Here is a 20,865-nt window from a genome sequence, read left to right as displayed (position 1 = left end):
CATTAAAAAAAAAAAAACAAATTTTTTGAAATACCTACATCTTCATTTTATCATTAATTTAATAAATAGGGGAAGGGGGGGGGCAAAATGGGCCCCTGGGGGCAAAGTGGGCCCCCTGAAATTCAGGAGGCTTAAAAAATTGAGGGCCAAAGTGGACCCCCTAAAATTTTTGATATATAAGATGAAGTTGCAAGAACAACTTATCCACAACAAATTCGAAGTAAGAAATAAAAAAAGAAAATAATATAAGCAAAAAATTGATACAAAGGTAAGAGCCTAATTTTTATGAGTGGGGGCCCACTTTGCCCCATATTCTGATTTTTTTTTATTTTGATAGACACGTCTTATTAATATTGAATACTGCACAAGGATGTAAAAAATAGTGTAACGAGTGAAAAAAGGTAAACAAATTCCCTTTTTTCGCTTTTGGGGCCCACTTTGCCCCACCCTCCCCTAAATCGCATGTTGTGTTGCCTATGTTTTAGCTCCAAGACAAATCAAGTTAAGATTATGTTCGAGACAAAAAATACATATAAATAATTTATAAATATACATCTACAAGCACAACACTCCCACGAACAAATGCCCTCGGGCTATCCCTTTAATTATCCGTAAAAAACACACACGCACACACTCGTACAGTACCAAAGTACACGCATGTTATTTTCTTGACCCCGAGCGTAAATTTAAGAACACCTAGCCTCTTGCGCTTAGCGCACATTACGGCCGCGCACCTTAATCTCGAGATTATAATACGCGCGCACCGGAAACCAGCTCGGTAAATCGCTAATTATCATTTCAAAGCGTGTGAATAACGCGTATTTATGGTACCTACATACGCGCGCGCGATATAAAGCAATTTCATTAATTAATGCCAATTTATTTCCTAAATAGATAACGATGGAATAGCGTTGCGGTGGCGCGCGGACCTTTTTATTGTGATAAATTTATGTAGTAGCCGCGATAAGATGAAGACGAGCATAAAAAAAAAACAGCCAACAAAGAAATAGAGTTACGGCATCGTCGACGAGCGCAAAAAACGCAATAAAAAGACACGAGCGCGGGTCCCCATCGGGCCATGGTCTTAGGCACATGTCAGTTTTAGCAGTACGGTAGCGGGTGACAACCTTGCTTCTCTAATATATGTCCTTTAAAGTTCACTAGCTATCGACAATACAGGTATCCGTGGATAAGCAGGTCTGTATCAACGCTAAACGAAATAAATTTATTCAGGTATAAGTTTTCTGGTGATGCTCACGAAAAGCCGTCCCTGTTTGGGCGGCACGAGAAAATCAGAAGAACGACTTGATAGAAAAAAAGAAGAGCCATTCTGGTGGACATTCTGCGCGTGTATATGCGCGATCATATTGTGTGTGTTTGTTATGTATAACCAGTGTGCGCGCATCGGCAAAAGATTTCAGCCGGTATGCGGCGGTCGCGGCGGCGCTGCCCGCTTTCGTTGCGATTCCCGCGACCATAACTCGCGGCGTGGCACTCTTGGCAGGCCGCGCTGCCAAAGCAGCCATCTGACCACGCACCAGGCACGAATCCCTTCTGCCTGTCCAGCCCCGGACCTTCGGACCAGCATTTTCGCCGCCGAGAAACGACTGCACGCGCATATGATACCCGTACACATACCGTTTCGGCTCGAGGAACCGCGGGGCCCGGTGGAAAAGGAGTCACTTATAAAGAATAATATGCGGCGCACTTGTGCCCAGCGCTCGGCATGCGCACGCCGCGGTCACAAATCCGCGCGCGGCCGATATCGAAGACGTCGTCTTTTACCTTCTTCGCGAAGACGACGGCCGAAGGCGAAGGGACACAGGAGCACATACACATATCTCTCCGATGTTATGCCCATACATTACGCGGCGTAGACGTGCGTTTCGACAGGGCACCGCCGCCGCAATGTGGAACGCAAGCAAATCGCAAAGTGGTCAAGTCCTTTGACATCACACCAAACCCGAGATTGCCAATCGTTGTGCGTAACCGGAATTAGTAATACCCGTAAACTTTCGTCAGTTTGACAATAGAATTAGTATTAATTCATAGTAATATCAGTATCAGACGAATTTGTAGCTTGACACTCCAGACTCAAAATGATTTTGTATAAATTAGAGTTGAACTTTGTGCAAACATACGTTGACCATGAAGATTCTAGAGCATATGTAATTGAGAATGCAAAATGTAACTCGAACCATTTGTACACAATTCAATGTCAATTATGTCAGCCGCAAAACTGCCGTCTCAGGCTCCGATCAATCACCTGTCCATGTCCATCAGCCGCAGGATTGAATGATTAATGGGGACAGTTGCACATCTTACATCCTACTACTCAGTCGTTGTACAGTATACAAAAATAACGAGTCTTAATTGTTCCTACGTTAAACGATTTATGACTTGTGTAGTACGTCCAGTTTCAGTTTTAAGTAATTTCAACAAGAAAAATCAATCATATCATATGACAATAAATGTTATAATTGGTTTACGCACCTGTCTGCAATTTGGTTGGAAATCCATTAATCACTTCTGTACTTTATTGGTTTCACATGTAAACTGCTGTGTTGTAACTGTAAAATAATAATATTCCAATGTGTTATTTAACTTTAAAACGGTTTACCGGCTTAATTAGAAGAACAGATTATTATTACAATGAATTTTCAATAATTTAAATCTTACAAAACACTTGTAAACGTCGTTGTTCTCCATAATTTCACAATTCAACATTCTAAATGTTAACCACGAAATGTTAACGTATAAACAACAAAAAATATTTCGAATTTATGTCTTGCATTGTTACTACTTGCGCCCCCTTTGGTGTAAGAATAGAATTATAATATATATAAAAGTTTAATGATGCGGAAATAAGATTTGTCATGCATTTGAAGTAAAATTTAATTTGAATTTTAAAAAATGCTTTCAAAAATAAACTACATACACTTTTGGATTGATTAGTTTCTAGTTTTCAGCACTGCTTTATAACGCTTTCTTTTGTTTTATTCCCCATCTACCGATGAAGCTTTAAACAAACGTTAGACATTTACGTTTCCTTCTCAAAAATCAGCTGTGAAATAGAAGCGATCGCGCTCTTGTGGTACAATGAAAATATACAACGCAAAAAATATGGCTGTCCGTCTGTCATGCGATAACATTTTGTAAATAAAGCAAACGTCCACAGTAGTTTTGCTTGCTGCTAACTCCTGCTTCGCGTCGCGCAAATAAATACCAGTGCAATCAATCTTTAGAGTGGACAATTAATGATCAATTATCCACAATGGCTGAAAGGTAAAATATTTGGGCTTGCTCTACATGTCTCAATAATTTAATGCAATTTGTTATAACAGTAACAGCAGCAACATCAACGACAGTGCCAACGACAATTGGTTCGGATCGTGGTTAACTGCTGCAAAGAATAAAGTAAGTGAATTTTACTATTGTTTAGTTTGGTTTGAGTATATATTTTTAATAATTATAATTCAATGTCAATACTAGAGCTGTGAAGTCTTGGAGTTTGTCAAGAAGGACCTGGAGGAGTTTGGTAGTGTTGTGAAAAATGAAGCCACCAATGTTGTCAGTACAACTGGTAATGCCCTAGAGAAAACTTTGAAGGTATTGGTGACAGAAATAATTTCTGTGGCTTTTTATAACAATTAATTTTAGTTGGATGAGCCTGAATCAACAGTAAACACCATGAAGAGGTCAATAAGTTCATTCCTAGGTAAGTTATAAATGTTTAAACATTAGATGCAAGTTCAGAAAATATTTCTGCCAATGATAATTGTGTTTTGAATCAGCTGAGTTTGTTCTTTTATTAGTAAAAAAGGAATGTTTTTATCTTCTATACTTCATATCTGAATGAATTTTCAGGTCAAATGAACGAAGTCTTAAATCCTAGTCCAGACGATTCCGACACTGAAGCTATAATGGTTGTCGATGGACAAGAAACAGTTCCGTTGACAAAATTACAGGTAAGCTATTTATAAGTAGATTAACCGTCTCAAGGTTACTTATTCTTATCGCACTTTTATTATGAACGAAACTTGTATAAATAATGTTTTGAGCAGCAAGCGATTTACGAACTGCAAAAAAGCGAGAGCACATTTACCGATGATCCTGACGAGTCATCAGTGAAGCAGTATCAATCATGGTTGGAGATTATAGATGATGAACTTTCTGAAGAAAGGTTGAGCAGGCATTTACTTAAGTCTCAGATGTTGAAGGACCAATACACCAGTCTAGTTCCGCTCAAGGTAGAACACGGCGCATTTTGGAAGAGATATTTGTTTAAAAAGGCGCTCCTGGAGGATGATATTGCTCGCCAGGAGGCAATGCAGAAGCGTGAGGCGAAAGAGAAAGAAGCGACGATAGAGAACGTTAAATGGGAAGAAGGTATTCGTGATTTTAATTTCGCCTTTATTTGCAAATTGCACTGATTTTTGAACGTGGAATGACTCGCTTATTTTATTGGTTGGCTGCTTATGTTGCATTGTTTTATTTTGTTTTACTTGTGTCCAGGAACGAACATTAATGATGTTGCAGAGGAGTTCGCCAAAGATATTGAGCTGAGTGAAGAGGAGCAGATCCGCTTGCTGGAACAGTACGAGCACGAGACAAAGGCACGCAAATCGTCGACGACCTCCAGTCCGTCCGATAAAGAGACAATAGACTCCAAAAAGGAGATTAAAATAAAGAAAGTGTCCCCGTCTACAAAAATGCAAGTCTCAAAAGTCTCGAATAAATCATCAAAACCAGTAGCAAAGACGAATAAAATCAGCACCAAGTCACCACCTAAAACGCCGAAAAATAAACCACTCAGCGAAGAACTCGAAAACGCCATGGAGAAGAAGCCGGCGAGCAGCAGCAGCAGCAGTACGGATGGCGACTGGGAGAAAATATCGGATTAAACGCGGGCACTGTATGTTGATGGATGTTAAACCAAGTTAGTAGTTATTGCATTTATACCTATATTTTTGTTCAATATTAGTCACGGTTTTACTATTACTAGCCTATGATATGATTGCATTCGAGTTTAAATTATAACGGACGAAAATTACTTCTAATCTAATTAATAAGATTAGTTATATAAACGCAGAAAAAATTTGGTAAATGCTTTAATTCTGATGGTTTTCAATTTTTATTTTCGTGTAATTGTTTCTTTATATGTTGTGTTATGAATAGTTCATATTTTATATTAAATAGTGTTGATATTTAATTTGTTCGAAGCCGATAATGGGGTTCTGAGCAGATTGCTTCGATTTCTAAGCGTGATTGAACGATAATGGATAAAAACATGTTTTTATTGATAGAACACTCATCATAGTAGAATTCCGATTATTAAAAATAAAACAAAAGACTTAAATCATGTTCTTGAAGATAAAAAATACACTGTTGATTAGATTTAAGGTTGAAATAAAAATTATAAAATATACGATACTTTCCAAGCAAAATATATTGACTATTACATACCTTGAATATGTCTCTTTAAATAAATCAACTGCGCCTCACGCTCCAACATCGCTAATTGTGCGACAGCCGGCGCCATTTGAAGTGAATGACTCTCGAAACCGCTGCCGGTTGCCTTGCGTTTCTGACCGTAAATTACTTTACCATCAAACTCATTCATCGGCACTTTAATGTCCTTATCGACTTGTTGAATTGTCACACCTAAGTGCTCTTCAATGTCAGCCAAGTACTAAAATGTTGTGGTTATATATTAGCAAAAGTAGTATAAGACGTGAATTAATAATTACTTGTCTCTCATTGTACCAAATACAACAACCTTTTTGGTCTGTCAAATTGGTATTGGAGCAGTTTTTACCGCGACTCTTACACCATTCACCGTGATACCAAACTTTTTCTGGCACAGTGCTTACCAAACTTATAGCTAAACCCATACGTTCAGCACGTCCAACACGACCAATGCGGTGAACATAGTTGGATTTTTCATCAGGCAAAGTAACATTAATTGCTGAAAGAACAAGAATTCGGTCAATATTTTGTGTTGACTTTTTTAGCATTTACACAATGTGCAACTTACTAAAAGGAAGTCCAGTAATATCCAAGCCACGAGCAGCAACATCAGTACAGATCAAGAACTTAACTTTCCCGGCTTTAAAACAGTCTAAATTATTCTTACGCTCTGCTGGTGCTCTATCACCATGCAGGCACACACAAGAATATCGCGTCTTATCTAATTGATTAAAGTACTTTTCCAAATTATCACAATCGGTTTTGGTTCGACAGAAAATCAGTGCTTTATCCATATTATGCTCATTAATGGCACGCACGCAATATTCCCCTTTTAGAATTTTGACTGCCTCGCTCCAAGCCTCCGGTGTAGTGCAACCAGGCCTAACATTGTCATTCCTGTGGACTGCATCAGTAATTATATGACGGTTCAATTCCTGCCAACTACGATCCGCTTGAGGATCCACATTCACCACCACATGATGAACCGTTTCTGGCACAGAGTCCTCTCCTTTGAGATCAATCCACGTTGGGAAGTACATTAACTTATTCTGTAAACCAAAACCATAGGAACACAACTTTTAAGATTATTTTCATACCCACCGCCATTTTTTTGACTTCCATGGCGTGTAGTGTTGCAGAACAGACAATCATTTGTAATCTACGTCCATCCGCAGTCACTTTTGGCATTTGACGATGCAGACGTTCAATGAATGCATTATATCCTTGCTTCAACAAACCGTCAGCTTCGTCTAAGACAAAAAATCTACAGTTCGTGAGTGACAAATGCCCTGCCTGGATTAAATCTTCAAGTCGGCCGGGCGTTGCCACAATAATATCAACTCCATCATGTTCTAAAATGTTGATTTGCTCTTTTACGTTCACACCTCCAATAAGTAGCAACTCGCGAATTTTTGGATTGTTTATGTACTTTTTAAAGTTTTTAATTTGTGTGCAAGTTTGTTCGGCTAGTTCTCTAGACGGCTAATGAAAAAATTGGCATTAATTAAGAGTTCTAGCAGAGTGATAAGTAAATATAAATATCACCTCTATAATAATAGCTTGAGGAGCATTATTTGCTAGTTTAATAGCAACAGCCGCTTTGCCATTAGTATTTTGAACTTGTACGTTCTTTGGCGCATCACTGATTGCTTTGTATCCATTAGGAAGTTGATATTTTAATGGTTTATCACCAAAATTAAATTCCATTTCCGCATTCTGTAGAATTAAACAACACAGATTCAAATGTCATGCTTGAAATGTTCGCCTTTGCTTTATTACCTTTAAAACCACAGCAGGAAAGTAGGAGCAGTTGGTAACTTGTTTATTCATAACAAACGCTTTACCAAAGTCTTTACCGTTCTTCATGAATGATACTTCGCCGCGATCCAAATCTAGTAGACATGTTATAACATCATTCTTTCCAAATGCTTCACCATAATCATCAAATTGTCTGTTATTCGACTTTTTACCGGTTCCTCCAAAACCAAAGCCAAACCGGCAAGTACCCAAATCTAAATTCCCTGCTAACGTGGACCAGCCGACACGGCACAGTCCTTCATCGGTAACAATAGCTTCAAATGCCCACTTGCCACTTTGCACACCACTTGTGCATCTTGTGCCATGCCAATCACGTTGCTCGCGGGATTGTACGCGGAGGCCATTTGGAGAGATAGCAATTGCATTGCCTCTGTCTTCAACTGACATTCTCCATATTGGGCCTATATTATATATATATTATAAATATTAAATACTTTTAGCATATATTAATTTACCTGAACTAGTAATAGTTTTAGCAGCTTTTCCTGCTTGAATATCCTTAATTGTTTCCCAGACTATTTGTATAATTGGTAAGCAAAAGGCTGCAGTTTTCCCACTTCCAGTTTCAGCAGCCATCAAAACATCACCACCACCCAAGATTAGAGGGATGCTCTCAGCTTGAATATCAGTTGGCAAACTTAAATAGAAATATTTAGTTGAAAATAAATATTGTGAAACATTGCATTTGATACATACGTCCAGTCTAAATCATTGATAGCTTGGCCGATTTCAGGCAAAACGCCGAATTCTACGAAGATAAATGTATATTTAATAGTACTTAATGAATATAATTTATAATATATAATACCTTCAAATGCAGACATTTTAATTTATGTTTCTTATCAATTATTTGATGATTCCAGGCACGACTTCCAGGAATAATGAAAATTGTATGGTTAGATTAGTAAATACGAATTTAGGCAAATTATTTTACACCAGTCAAATCTGAAACCACTGATGAGAATGATTATGGTAATTATTATAAAAACAGTACATCTTGGGACAAATTTTAATTATGATAAAGTATTTCAAATTAATTTTTTTTTAACACTACGAATTAAAATTTCAGGCGCCTTCGCCAATTTTATTTCCGATCATCATAATTTAAAGTCTTTCGACACCTGTTTAAAAAGATATTTTCAAATAGATTATACATTAATTCCAAATTCAACAGTCTTACCACGATATTACAGAATTACTTTCCTTCTTAAAGGAATGTCACCGTATACAGCGCTTAGATTATAAACAATCAAAAAGTAATATACATAGAAAAATAGGTAATATATTACAAAAAGGTGTAAAAACAACAACATTTAAATCTCCTCCATTTTAACCACGGTATTCCCTTTGTAATTCCTAGAGACGCGATAAAACTCCTTCACTGCATCTACTTCCCTCAATGCGTCCAAAAACTCTTCATCGTGGGTGATAATCAAGAACTGAAAGTTCTTCTGTCCACGACGACTATTAATGAGTCTTGCGATGGCCTGGCTTAAACTACGAATATTTTCTCGGTCCAAGTTAGTCGTTGGTTCATCTAATGCAAAGATTCCACAATCTACACTAAAATGTTCCGCCAGAACAATCCGAACTAACAGGCAAGCAAGGACTTTCTGCCCAGCACTGCATTTCCCTCGCATCGGCATCATCACATCTCCTTTTTTCTGAACCAAACAGTACGAATACTGACGCCTAGTCGCGGTTAACTGAGTCTCTCCGCTCTCAATCTGAATATAATCAATGTCATTGCCTTTGTAAATCGAACGCCACATATCACGCAATCTTAAATTCAAAGAGAGCAATTGTTCGCGGTGATACTTGCAAATGGCTGCTGACATGCATTCAGTGAGACGACGCATGTCCTGAATAACCATCTCCTCCAACTTTATTTCAATCACTCGGTCCCTGTAGGTCTTGATTGGATCAGTTTTACAATTATCGAGTTCCTTAGTGAGCTCCTGAATGTTATCCTTGAGAGATTTAACTTGACCTTCGATCTTTGCCAAGTCTGTACATACAACATTAATTTCCTTTTGTAATTTATGCTTTTCCGCCTCGATATTACCGTAGTTCTTATTTCCTATTTCAGCAGCGTAGGACTTAATCTTTTCGATCAGTTTAACTTCAACTTTCATCAAATCTCGTAATTTTTTATTGTTTTGTAAGGACTTATCAGTACTATCTTGGTCGTGAAGGTCTTCCTTGAGATTTTCACGCTTCTTATTCGAATTACTCAATTCTTCTTCAATTTGATTGCGCGTAACATTCAATTGGGAGATTTGCTCCTCTATATCATTACACCGGCCCTGCAAGTTTTGCTTTTCCAGCAATTGTATCTCTCGCATTAATTTGGTAATATCATTATAAGAACTTTCGTGCCTTTGAAGCATAGTGCGCATTTCGTTTAAAGTCCTTGCATGTTCACGTTTGACACTAGTCAACCTGGATTTGACTTCCTCAACCTCGGCAAAGGCAGCTAAGGAATCGTTTTCAATTGTCTCCATAATATTAGTAAGGTCTTCAATTTTTTTCTCAAGTTCAACTTGTTTTAGAATGAGTTGCGGCTTATCATTGAGTAACCTTTGAAGTTTAGACTGAGTTTCTAACAGATCAGATTTCTGCGTACGTAAATCATACAGACGCTTCTGATTTGTGGCAATCTTCTTGTTGAGACGTTCGCTTTCATCAGTTAACTTAGCCATCTCTTCCTTGGTACTTTCAATCAACATTTCAGTTTCTGCCTTCGTGCGATTCGAACCAGTCGGTTCAAGTTTACGATTTAACTCTGTGAGTTTTGCAGTGGCTTTTACAATATCGCCAGAATACTGATCAATTAAGGCTGCATAAGGGGCGAGTTTTGTACAAATATCTAACGTGTATTGAGTCTCATCAATTTTGGTTTTCAGATCGACCAGTTCCTTTTCAATTTCAACATTTTTTTCATTGGAAGTTTTGAGCAATTCTCGTTTCTCCTCCAGGTCACTTTTTAACTTAGTCAGTTTCAAATATACCGGTTTCAGTTGTGTGAGTTCATTATATAACTTCTCACTTGCCTCCAATTTTGCTGTTACGGCATTTAACTTCTCGGGAGTCCTTTGAATTTTCTCATTCATATTATTCGTCAAATGCTTCACTTTCGTATGCTTCGTACTGAAATCAGTCTCACAGACTGGACAACACTTCTTTTCAGCAAAGCTATTTACAAAATCTTTATAGATAATCTTGAAAGCATCCAATTGACCTTTTTCTTTTTGCAGATTACAATTTTTTTCTTCCACTTCCTTTATTGTCGTTTCAAAATTTTCCACTGTGCAAAACTTACCAATTGCCCGCTGGGCATTTTCTAACTCACGTTCAATGGTATCCAACGTGTGCTTTTCGACAGATAGCTGTGCGTTTAAAGACTTCGATATCTTTTCTTTCGCCATTAAATCCCTGCGTTGCTCCTGTAACATTCGCGTGTTGTTCTCCCGTCTTTTTTCAATTTCAGTTTTTAGTTGTTCCATAGCAACGTTATCATCAAAAAGAGTACTAAGTTGTTTATGATATTTATTTCGGATATTACGAATTTCTTTGGTTTTTGATGTTTTATCCGCCTGATGGTGTTCCATTTCTTTCTCAATCATCGCGTTACGGAAATAGATCTGCATCTCATGATTGTAATCTTCCAGAGAATCGGTAAGAACCCGCATTTGTTTTTTGTTCTGGAATATGGTTCGTTCTGCACTTTCCGCGTTGAAGGATGATTGAATGGAGTTTATTTCATCCTGTAAACGCTTCATTTTAGTTTCGAAACTTTTGAACTCTGTCTCAGACGATGAAAGATCTTCAAGTTGACCTTCAATATTGCGTTTTTCGTCAAGCGCCGCTTGTTTTTCTTGATGTTTGAGCGTTTCACGGCTTCGCTCTTGCATGAGCTTAACTTGAGCCGCGTCTAGATCCTGTTGGACTGAATTCTCAAACTGTTCTAAGTCAGATTCGGTATTAGAAAATTCCTTCCTTTTCATTTCTAAAGAAGCTTTAATTTCAGCATGATTTGCTTTGAAACCTTCTTTAGGAGTAGCCTTGAGCTCAATAAGAAGTGATTTAACACTCTCGTCTCGCTCATTTATCCTAGTATTGTAACCCTTTATTTTTCTTGAACTGTAGCCATAGCAGACCTTCTGTCTTGTACCTCAATACCGTTTTTCTTCAATTGACTCTGACCCTGTGAAATTTTTGCTTCAATTCGCTGTAACTCATCTCGTTTCTGTTTCACACACGCTTCAAAATTTATAATTTCATGCTCTAGTTGTTCATCGCTGCCTTCAAATTCCGATTTCAAAATACTTCTTAAATCTCTTTGATAATCTCTATTGCTCGCAAGTTTATGTTCGTTTTCCGATTTCATTTTATACAATTCAGACAAACTACCTTCGAGAGATAACAGGTCGTCTAATTTCGCCTTCAGTGGAGTGTAACGTGTTCTCATCTCGGCAGTTTCCTTATTCAACAAATCTAAAGATTCTTTTTTATCTTTCAGTTTTTGTCGCTTCTCCAGAGCTGTGTTTTTCATCTCAGTCAGAAATACTAACTCTTTTTGAAGATTTTTTAAAGAAATGGCACGCGCTTTAATGCTTTTCGTTAAGTGATCTACCGTTTGATCATATTTGGAAGAATCAAATATCTGATCGAACTTTTTCTTAACCGCACCATCCTCGCCCAATGGCCACATCGAATCCTCCTGATGGCAGAAAAGCACATTACTCAAAACTGCCTCCGAGACGCCAATGAGCATTCTAATCATGTCTTTGCAATCGTTCAATTTCACGCAACGCTCGCGTTTTGTATTGTCTTTGTCAATATACGAATATGATGCATCCAACGATGTGCATTTAAATTTTGTACCCAATGCTTCAAGTTTAAGCGAACGTGAGATTATAGCTGGTTTGCCGTAGACATCACGAAATTTTAGCTTAATACAGCCCTTCACGGAATGAACATTATATAAATGCGGGTCAGCAACGAATGTTTGCCCACCAGTTTTACCACTGAAGGGAAACTCTCCAGTGAGAGCATGTTTAACAGCTTCAATTATTGTTGTTTTGCCGCAACCATTTTGTCCCAGAAAAAGAGTAACCGGTGATGAGAATGTTAATATTTGTGCGTCAGTCTTATTAATGCCATAGCTGCGAATGCCCGAAATGAAGATCTCCTCAAGTTTTGCCATATTCAGTAGTCTAAAACATAAACGTATTAAATTAAATTTGGTTTTGTTATCATGCGCACACGCAGAAATATTCACCCTAAGTTACCTTAGTTACCGACAATACAAACAATACCGGCAACTCTAAACTCTCAACGTTTGTAAACAAGAAAATAAAAGTGCGATCAAAATGGATTCAGAGGTATGATATTAAAAAAATTAATATAAAATAATCATATTGAAATGAAACTCAATAGCATGAATTAACAACATTGGCAATGGAACGAAGAAAACCAAGAAAATTAGTACCACCATTAAAAAATGCCCCCAAAAACAAGCAGAGGATGAAAAACAACAGAATTTCATCGCCAGAAATAGAATCTATAACCGAATCAGGCACATCCGATAAAACATCAAATAATTCAAGTAACACTGATATGTTCTTGGCACATTCGAAACGCCATGTAAATCGATCTGCAAAACATATATCTGAAGATGAAATATCGAATATTTCAACGTTAGACTCTCACCGTTCAGAAACAACTGCCGGAACCTCAGAGGATATTTCAAGATCCAATCTTCTCAATTCTTCCCCAAAAGCTTCCGAGTCAAAGACTTACAGAGACAAATTGAAGGAAAGATTTCGAAGCGTAAAGAAACAATCATCACAAAGTATCGAAAAATCTTCGATAAAAAAGTTTAAAAGTAAGAGTCAAGATGTTGTCATTTTGAACAAATGTATAGACAACCTAAAACATGATAATCACAACGTTAATTTGCAATTAAAAGCACATAAAAGGTATGTTTATCAAGGCGTCGGAGGTGAAGTAAGCAGTGCTGAAAAATATCTGTTCTTTTGTGAATCTTTACCGGATACAGCTATTGAAACAGAAGGAAGTGATGAAATTGATAAAGATAATATGAACGAAAATGTCGTTGTAGAAAAAAGAGCTGAAAATATGAGCGAATTCTTAATTAAAAGTTATGAAGAGTCGGTTTGGTCACCTAAAGGGTAAAACTACTTTTAATTTTAAAACAATGGTCTCCAAATTATTAGTATAATTATTATTTCAGAAAAACTTTGACACACGAACTAGAATCTGCAAACAAGGATCTTGCAGACGAAGGTTTATTCATTGCAGAATCACCTAAAATACCCCAAAGAGATTTGGCGCAGTTAAAACAAAGATTATTAGCATCAGACAACAAGTAAATAATACCTTAGCATATTAACAACTTGTATTAAAACAATATTTTTTTGCTTTCTAGTGAATTTTTTGACGCAGCTGGAAAACTTAAATTTGAAGAATCAAATTACTCCAAACTCAATTATCGACCAGACCGATTCGATGAAATTAACCCATTTGAATTAACATATCATAAACCATCTACGACAGTACCAGCTGGTATGTCTTCAGTGGTAATCAAGAAAGCAAAACCTATGTTGGAAATCAATATACAAGGATTCCGTTTTACAAACCATCCACTATTTAGCCCCGAACACACGTTGCAAGAAAATCTAGTCCGCCATTTTGACATTCACAAAGAATTTCGGCGGAATAGAAAACGCGATAAACTCTGGGAGCGTTTACAATCGTTGAGAAGAAGTCAGTCGGAATTACAACAGGGCGATAATGCAGCTGGTGATGCACATCAAGACTTAGATTTATCCAAAATTGCTCTAACAAAACAAATTAAAAATATTAGAGAAGAATATTATGCAGAGTGTAAAGCATATAGAGATAATGCTAAAAATGTCATAAATGCATGGAAATCACTAAAACAACTTCGTATTGATAATGGTTATTCAACAACAACAATCAAATTAATAATTAGTAAACATACAGAGTCTGAAGGCTTTTACGACGATCCAGCAGTTGCACTAAATGAGTTAAAAGCGGAAAAAGAAGAAGAATATCAAGAGCAGTTGAATAACTATAAGAAAGAACTTATATCATGGCGGAAACTACAAGAAGATGATGAATTAATTGATGAGGAAAAACCAATAAAACCGCCACGCATCATCAGCGCAAAAAAACTGCGAGCAACTGTAGAAAGTATGATCACAGAATCCTTTGGAGACAGTGATGAACCAATCATTAGTTTTACAGTAAATTATTCACATGGAATTACTCCAAGTGATCAAGTAAACGACGAAGAGAAAAATAGGAGAAAATCAGTAGAAAACACCAAAATGAAACTAAAATTAACACTAAACAATGTCCTAATTTGTAAATCAAAGACATGTAAACTAAACCCCAACTTTACACTGAATTTCGATGAAGTTTTAAGCCTGAAACTACGCGAAACTGAAAATATTACCAATGAAAACATAGATATTCAACTTATTGAAGAACATGTAACAAATATATCGAAACGATCACTTGGCACTGCCAAAGTGGATATTCCTAGATTAGGACAACTAATCGGACAAACTGATTTCCAAGAAGTTTATTTTAATGAACAAACTATACAAGGTTTTTTAACATTTTGTATAGGATGGGATACAATTGGTACCAACCAGGATGAAAACAAAAGTACGAATATTCTAAACGCAGAAGGAGGCTTAAACATTGAAAACCTTCAACACTGGATAGATACAAGTAATCCTGATCCTGAAGATCCGCGCAATGCAATCATATTCGATTATTTATCCGAAAATAAACGCGATAATTCTCCATTGGCACAAGTGGAGTCTACTAAATACTTTCGATGTGATCCGTATTTAGAAACATTTACAATTTGTTCGAAAGAAGATATTGAAAACAATGTGCGTCTGCAACTGTTAAGATTACGCGATAAAAACGAGCCGGAATTTGTGGGAATGATGGTTCCGAATCGTCTAAATGAAATACCAAGTAATATATTCGCAACGTACAAACGGCGCTTGGCCGAAGAGAAATATCAAGAGTATTTCGATAAAGAAGATGAAGTTGACGATGATCTTACCTCAAAAAGATCTTTGGGGAGGAAGTACTTGAGACAAATACACACAAAAGTGTTTCAACTTTGTAGAAACTGTGAGAATAACTTGACTTTCGAAGACGTTATTGATGAAAAGATGGTTCCATGGATTCAGTAAGTCATTCTTATTCTTATTATATTTATTTTCTTCTAATTGCAATGAAAAATATTGTAGAAATTATTTGAAAACTATGCTGTCGAACTTTATAAACTGGTTTAAAATAATACCAGCTTTAACTAAACCATTGCCAATGCTAGAACTGCGTTCGGAAGTTGAGTGTTTAAACGCAAAACATGATTCTGGAGTGACTTATGGAGGAACAGCTAAAATTGTTATTAATTTAAAAAGTGGTATTAATTTACCAATACCAAATGAAAATGTTAAAGTAAATTCAAGCAGAAAACAAAGTAAATCGAGAAGTAGCACCGGTGATGGCAGTAATAGTGCAAACTCTACTAAAACGACGCCTATTCCACAATATTTTGTTGAAATTTGCTGCGATAACGACAAAAACGAAGTAATAACAAGCGGGTTATCACAAGGAAAGCAACCAACGTGGAATGAGACTTTAACAGTTTCGTTAAACTCTGAAAACTTAGATTATTTGAATCCTAATTCATTGAATGGGTCTATTTATATAAATCTTTTCAACTTGTCGAAGATGACTCTGATGGACTTGCTGTTAACTTGGGTAGTGTAGTAATAACAATTGCTGCAGCAGTTTCGGAAAACAAGGTTTGCTAATTTAAAAAGTAAATTTGAACATTTAAACAACGTTTTTATTTAGCTTGAAGGCGAATTTCCCTTAAACAAGCCTCCATTTATTCACGGATATGAAAAAGAAGAAGAAATACGTTCGCCAAGTACACCCAGAACACAAGTCAATAAGAACACAAATTTGAGCTTCCTTGAAATGTCTGTTTATGTTGATTCAACAGTTCCAAAAATCTCTGCTGATTTGGTATTGAAAAGATGTTTAATTCAAAGAACAAAGTATATAACAAAACTATTCTAGGGTTCAATAACTTGTGGCGAACCACCTTTTATTAAAGATCACATCATCGAATGGAATAAGCGCTTTAATCTCGACCATCCCCGAAGAAAATTCAGTGCTTTGGCTATTGACAGCAATGGGAAAACAATTTGTCTTACAAGATTTATCAAAACTTTAGAACCACCAAAACTAAACGCTGATGAATTTGATGTTAATTTGGAACAATGCGCGCGATTTGTTTCTTTGATTCCATTTAGAAAAGTTAATAAATTTTACGAAAACATTTGGTTAACAGCAGAAGTAAGTTATATTAACAATGATTTTACTACCTACAAGCAACTAATGATATAATAATTTTAGCAAACCTTAAAATTGGGAATAGGATCAATTTATGACCATGCAACTTTATTAACTTGCTATTTGCTCTCTCTTAAACTGGAAGTTTGGTTGTTGATGGGGTTTGGGATACCCCATGGTAATACTGCTTATGTTTTGATTAGAGAATACAATGAAACACCGCTTCCAAATCACTTCATCATCGACGTAACTAATGGAACTGTCTATAATGTTACTGATCTATACTGTCCTCTTAAGAAAGTCTACTGTGTAGTCAATGAAAATAATGTAACATTGCGCAACATATATTTCTGTATTATCATGATAACTATTTAAATATTTTTAGATTTGGGGAAATGTTCAACGTGGCGATGCTGTTTTCACAACAAGATTTGATTTTACACGAAGATTTGACTGGCAACCACTGTTTAACAACTCAGTTTCATCACCTAGCAATTCAGTGCAGCACAGTTTGCATTATCTTCAAAGTGGTGATGCACTCAAGTTACAAAATGTCATTGAGAAGAAACTACACAAGAAAATAGCGAAACTGCGGGAGCATGATGTTACAATTTGGAATCATTACATATCTAACTTATTAAGGGCGCAAATCTTAAAAGCTGAGAAGAACTTCATGCATAGCAAGACTCATTTGACTTCATCCAGTCAAATGATTGAATATTCAAACAATTTCAGGGTACTTATATTGCGTGCTAATTTCTTTTCAATAGAATTAACATGAAATTTTACTTCAGATTAATGGAATTATCCAATATTTCTCGTTCAGCAGTGTGAATGAAGTTGTGGATATGATTGCACAAACAAAGATATGGAATATTACTGGCTCCAATGTTGAGTTTGCCAGTTGTGTACAGGTACATGCTTATGTTAATCAAGTTATCGCCGTTTGGATCGCATTAGTATCAATTGTTAAGAAATAATCAATTAATATAACTACTTACTTGAATAAATAATAATAAAGAAGAAGACTGGCTGCAACTCACACATTTGATTGCGGTAACCTCAAATGGTTTGGTTTTGGCGCAAAATTTCGAACCAACATACAATACAGAACACAACCAATAGGAGGATGGGGAGTTTTGCTAATGCGCAGGCGTTTTGAAAAGAGCTTTGATTCGATTTATGAAAATTTTATAAGTTTTTGAGGTATTAAAGTATGAAAGTGCAACTGACATCATATAAATTGATACAAGTGGAATATACTGATCTATAAACTACTCTAAATATATTGAAGCCTTTAGGTTTGAACTAAATTTTAAGATATTATAAGAAGTTTAAGCAATTCTCAATTTCTTGGCACATGTTTCATCATTGAAGCTTGCATCCCCAACATCCAGTTCAGGACCAATTGAATTCAAAAGCGGCTGCTTACTGTATTTGCCGAATAAAGTTGTAAGAAGAGCTACGCCATAGCCGGTTGCTCTCTCGCCCTATAGAAAAACATTCGAGTTTATTACATATTGGTTAAAATAGTGTCGGAAATTGTAAAAACTTACTGCATGCACAGGCGCAGCCATATCTACATGCATCCAAACCCCCGGAAAATCGAACCCAAGATGCGACGCAATAAACAAACCAGCACAGCTTGCTTGCGCGTTGTTCCTGTCAGCTACAGAGTTCTTCATATCAGCGATCGCAGATGAAAACTCACTGAAATGCAACTCAGGGCAGTACGGAAGCGGGAACGCTAAATCCCCTGAAGTCCTTCCAGCAACAACAACGTTATCCTCCCATTCCTCGCTATTTGCCAACACTGCAGCATGATATTTGCCCGTAGCGACCGCTTGTGCACCTGTTAACGTCGCCATATCTAAGATAATATCTGCCTTCAAGTCCCTTTTCGCGTACACCACGCCATCAGACAATACAAGACGTCCTTCTGCATCAGTGTTGTTGATTTCGACTGTACGTCCTGAATACAAAGTGTGTATGTCATCAGGACGAGTTGCAGTTGGCCCTACAGCGTTCTCAGCTAAACAGAACACGGCATGCAAGTTTTGCGTGAAGGAATTTTTCACAGCAGCATAAAACGCGCCTAAGATGGCAGCGGCTCCGCCGCAATCACGTTTCATTCCTGGCATTGCAGTTTTTCCCTTGATGCTTAAACCACCGGTGTCGTAAACAATACCTTTACCAACCCAAGCGACAGTTTTGTGCGCACCCGCAGGAGTGTAACTCAAGACTGCTAATGCTGGCGGTGAAGTAGCTGCCTTGCCTACACCGTAGATACCGCCTAAACCTTTGGTATGCAGTTCCTCTCCGCGGATAATCAGTGGTTTGATATCGAGCACACCGCCGATTTTCTCAACTTCCTTGAGGAAACCATCAACATTCATTTCATTGCATGGTGCGTCGACAATGCGCGCGGCGGTGCGGATGCCAACAGCGGCGGCATCGAGAGCAGCGATGTCCCCCTGCGTAATTTCGGTAGAAGTATCTTTATCATCTTGACTAGGTACAATGATAAATTCAACAGACACATTGACCTGACTGGTGTTGATTGCAGTTTTCCTAGAATAAGTTGGAAAAGCACGGGCGACAGCGCATCCACTCGCATACAAATCTTTCCTTTCACAAACCACCTACATAAACACACAAATTACCAAATTATAAAAAAATTTTATAAAATACATTGTGTGACACCTACCACAATGGATTCATCCACATTTACAGTACAATTCTGCACCAGTCTTGTAAGAGTGTGGCATCTTGATGGAGTGTTGTGCCTGCTGCATTTAATTGGAAGCGCGGCGATTGTTGCAAAGTTCAAATACAATGAGCAAGTGTCACTTGGTGAAGGATGCAGACTAGAAACCGCATTTCTGAAATACTAAAAGACAAAATTTAAGATTTTAAATGGCTGTTTTCTCATTCTTGCAATTTTAATTTCCTACCTCTTCAGAAACTCTTGGTTCCAACTTAGCTTTCACATCACTGAATTTAAGTAGATTAAGATGTTTCACTTGCCCAATGATAAGTACAGGATATTCATGAGGATCAGTCCGCGTCAACTTCGAGCGAAACGTGAGTTTCGTGTTAGTTGACATTATACTTTTTACTGAAAAATATCAAACCAACTTCTATGTAGCTTATCTAGATTAAACTTTATTATCAAATTGTTCATGTACTTAAGACATATTGACTTCCAGATTACGTACATGTCGACAATCCTCTTAACTGATTCATTTTGTCGCGATGGACGTGATTTATTTCACATTCTCAATTAAACATTTAACATGTAATAAAATGATGGCGAGATTTGAGTAATCATAAGACTTAGTAAATAATTGTTAAAAATGGTTAGGTTATGCTACAAAAGTTGCGCATAAATCTAGATAATTTCGCTCGTCATTCCAGCAAATATTTAGCCATGAACATCGCAAAGTATTAATAGAATTTCTTAAAATAAATTTGAAAGTGTCACGTTATATGATAACGGCGATAATCGTGTGACCAGCTAATATGTTTAATATATTTCGTCTGTGATTTCTGTGTGTATTTAATACATACGAAGTTAGGCAAATAATTTCTGTGTATAGTAGTCAATTGTTAATTCAATTAATCGATTAGCTTAGCTTCTATGGAAACTCATTGTTTGATCATTACCGGCAAATAAAAGAAATAACAAATAAAGAACCGGTTTTTAAAAGTTATGCATTTTTACTACGCGTTATTTTATACCTGTAATTGAAAAATAATTAATTGAAGAGTTCTTACGTTAATTATGATGCGCAATGATGTTGTACTGCAATTAATTAGACAGAAACTGAGCGCCCATCAGAAGTATGGGCTGTTTTATTGGCAAAACCTCTAGCGATGTACACTTGCTCACTACCCGATTAATGATGACAAGCTGACTTGCTGACTGGCTGGTGCCTGCGCTGCTTGTTCGGCTTGTCCACGGATCTGATAGCAATAACCTACAAAAAGACGTCTAGGATTTAGCGCATAATTTGAAATTGATTAAATACTAATAAAATTGCAATTTTAGTTTAAAAAATGTATATACATAAATGCATGTACATGTATTTAAACTAGTTATTTTATACCTATTAAGATTTAAATTATTTACCCAAT

General features: G+C 36.8%; 5 protein-coding genes and 1 long non-coding RNA gene across 9 annotated transcripts in view; 2 read left to right on the top strand and 4 right to left on the bottom strand.

Annotated features, from left to right (window-relative positions):
• LOC135798481 (uncharacterized) overlaps positions 1–2,808 on the bottom strand; it is a 54,290-nt gene extending 51,482 nt beyond the window's left edge. The window contains exons 1-2 of one of the 2 annotated variants that reach the window (XR_010549714.1): positions 2,680–2,808; positions 2,494–2,570 (exon numbers count right to left, since the gene is read on the bottom strand). This is a non-coding gene — a long non-coding RNA (uncharacterized lncRNA). Of the gene's footprint in view, positions 1–2,493; positions 2,619–2,679 lie in introns of those variants that run through there. The other variant, XR_010549713.1, reaches the window with a different exon arrangement.
• Positions 2,809–3,062: 254 nt separating this feature from the next.
• On the top strand, positions 3,063–5,447 carry LOC135798478 (BSD domain-containing protein 1-B-like). 2 transcript variants are annotated; one of them, XM_065311327.1, is made up of 7 exons: positions 3,063–3,285; positions 3,345–3,417; positions 3,493–3,609; positions 3,661–3,718; positions 3,868–3,968; positions 4,065–4,389; positions 4,540–5,447. In XM_065311327.1, the coding sequence occupies exons 1-7, from the start codon at positions 3,275–3,277 to the stop codon at positions 4,902–4,904; spliced, it is 1,050 nt and encodes a 349-aa protein (XP_065167399.1). In that variant the 5' UTR covers positions 3,063–3,274; the 3' UTR covers positions 4,905–5,447. The 2 variants fall into 2 exon arrangements, with proteins under 2 accessions (XP_065167399.1, XP_065167398.1); XM_065311326.1 differs by having other exon boundaries at positions 3,065–3,285; positions 4,516–5,447.
• On the bottom strand, positions 5,279–8,244 carry Ddx1 (ATP-dependent RNA helicase Ddx1). The gene is made up of 9 exons (XM_065311318.1): positions 8,096–8,244; positions 7,984–8,035; positions 7,743–7,924; positions 7,249–7,688; positions 7,015–7,185; positions 6,571–6,951; positions 6,038–6,518; positions 5,751–5,968; positions 5,279–5,692 (listed from the first exon to the last, which is right to left on the bottom strand). The coding sequence occupies exons 1-9, from the start codon at positions 8,109–8,111 to the stop codon at positions 5,459–5,461; spliced, it is 2,175 nt and encodes a 724-aa protein (XP_065167390.1). The 5' UTR covers positions 8,112–8,244; the 3' UTR covers positions 5,279–5,458.
• Positions 8,245–8,344: 100 nt separating this feature from the next.
• Positions 8,345–17,831, bottom strand: rad50 (DNA repair protein rad50). Its single transcript, XM_065311330.1, is given in 3 exon segments — positions 8,345–11,417; positions 11,420–12,506; positions 17,730–17,831. Coding segments are annotated over 2 exon segments (3,894 nt in total). The 5' UTR covers positions 12,497–12,506; positions 17,730–17,831; the 3' UTR covers positions 8,345–8,600.
• On the top strand, positions 12,582–17,795 carry Cc2d2a (Coiled-coil and C2 domain containing 2A). The gene is given in 11 exon segments (XM_065312997.1): positions 12,582–12,674; positions 12,730–13,484; positions 13,547–13,681; positions 13,742–15,550; positions 15,612–16,099; positions 16,102–16,172; positions 16,225–16,398; positions 16,453–16,731; positions 16,792–17,055; positions 17,114–17,464; positions 17,523–17,795. Coding segments are annotated over 11 exon segments (4,524 nt in total). The 5' UTR covers positions 12,582–12,662; the 3' UTR covers positions 17,709–17,795.
• Positions 17,832–17,897: 66 nt separating the features above from the next.
• Positions 17,898–20,681, bottom strand: grsm (granny smith). 2 transcript variants are annotated; one of them, XM_065311322.1, is made up of 5 exons: positions 20,506–20,681; positions 19,683–19,846; positions 19,436–19,618; positions 18,285–19,370; positions 17,898–18,218 (listed from the first exon to the last, which is right to left on the bottom strand). In XM_065311322.1, the coding sequence occupies exons 2-5, from the start codon at positions 19,833–19,835 to the stop codon at positions 18,063–18,065; spliced, it is 1,578 nt and encodes a 525-aa protein (XP_065167394.1). In that variant the 5' UTR covers positions 19,836–19,846; positions 20,506–20,681; the 3' UTR covers positions 17,898–18,062. The 2 variants fall into 2 exon arrangements, with proteins under 2 accessions (XP_065167394.1, XP_065167393.1); XM_065311321.1 differs by lacking the exon at positions 20,506–20,681 and adding an exon at positions 19,947–20,107.
• Between the last annotated feature and the right edge of the window lie 184 nt (positions 20,682–20,865).

The sequence above is a fragment of the Atheta coriaria genome, unplaced genomic scaffold (assembly GCF_025399875.1).
Source record: "Atheta coriaria isolate IRGN ID8LTWV9N9 unplaced genomic scaffold, Caltech_Dcor_3.1 hic_scaffold_9_pilon, whole genome shotgun sequence".
In the NCBI taxonomy this organism is placed as follows: Eukaryota; Metazoa; Arthropoda; class Insecta; order Coleoptera; family Staphylinidae; genus Dalotia; species Dalotia coriaria.
This window is presented reverse-complemented; position numbering and strand designations above follow the sequence as displayed.

Excerpts from the sequence above, each read along its gene's own strand:
- LOC135798478 (XM_065311326.1), top strand. Across the intron at positions 3,418-3,492 it reads TAACTGCTGCAAAGAATAAA|AGCTGTGAAGTCTTGGAGTT; the intron begins GTAAGTGAATTT and ends TGTCAATACTAG. Across the intron at positions 4,390-4,515 it reads GAACGTTAAATGGGAAGAAG|GAACGAACATTAATGATGTT; the intron begins GTATTCGTGATT and ends ACTTGTGTCCAG.
- Ddx1 (XM_065311318.1), bottom strand. Across the intron at positions 7,925-7,983 it reads ATCAATGATTTAGACTGGAC|TTTGCCAACTGATATTCAAG; the intron begins GTATGTATCAAA and ends TTTCTATTTAAG. Across the intron at positions 6,519-6,570 it reads TGGAAGTCAAAAAAATGGCG|AATAAGTTAATGTACTTCCC; the intron begins GTGGGTATGAAA and ends TTTGGTTTACAG.
- grsm (XM_065311321.1), bottom strand. The coding sequence starts at position 19,974 with ATGAATCAGTTAAGAGGATTGTCGACAT. Across the intron at positions 19,619-19,682 it reads AACCAAGAGTTTCTGAAGAG|TATTTCAGAAATGCGGTTTC; the intron begins GTAGGAAATTAA and ends TTTGTCTTTTAG. Across the intron at positions 18,219-18,284 it reads TGGCTGCGCCTGTGCATGCA|GGCGAGAGAGCAACCGGCTA; the intron begins GTAAGTTTTTAC and ends GTTTTTCTATAG.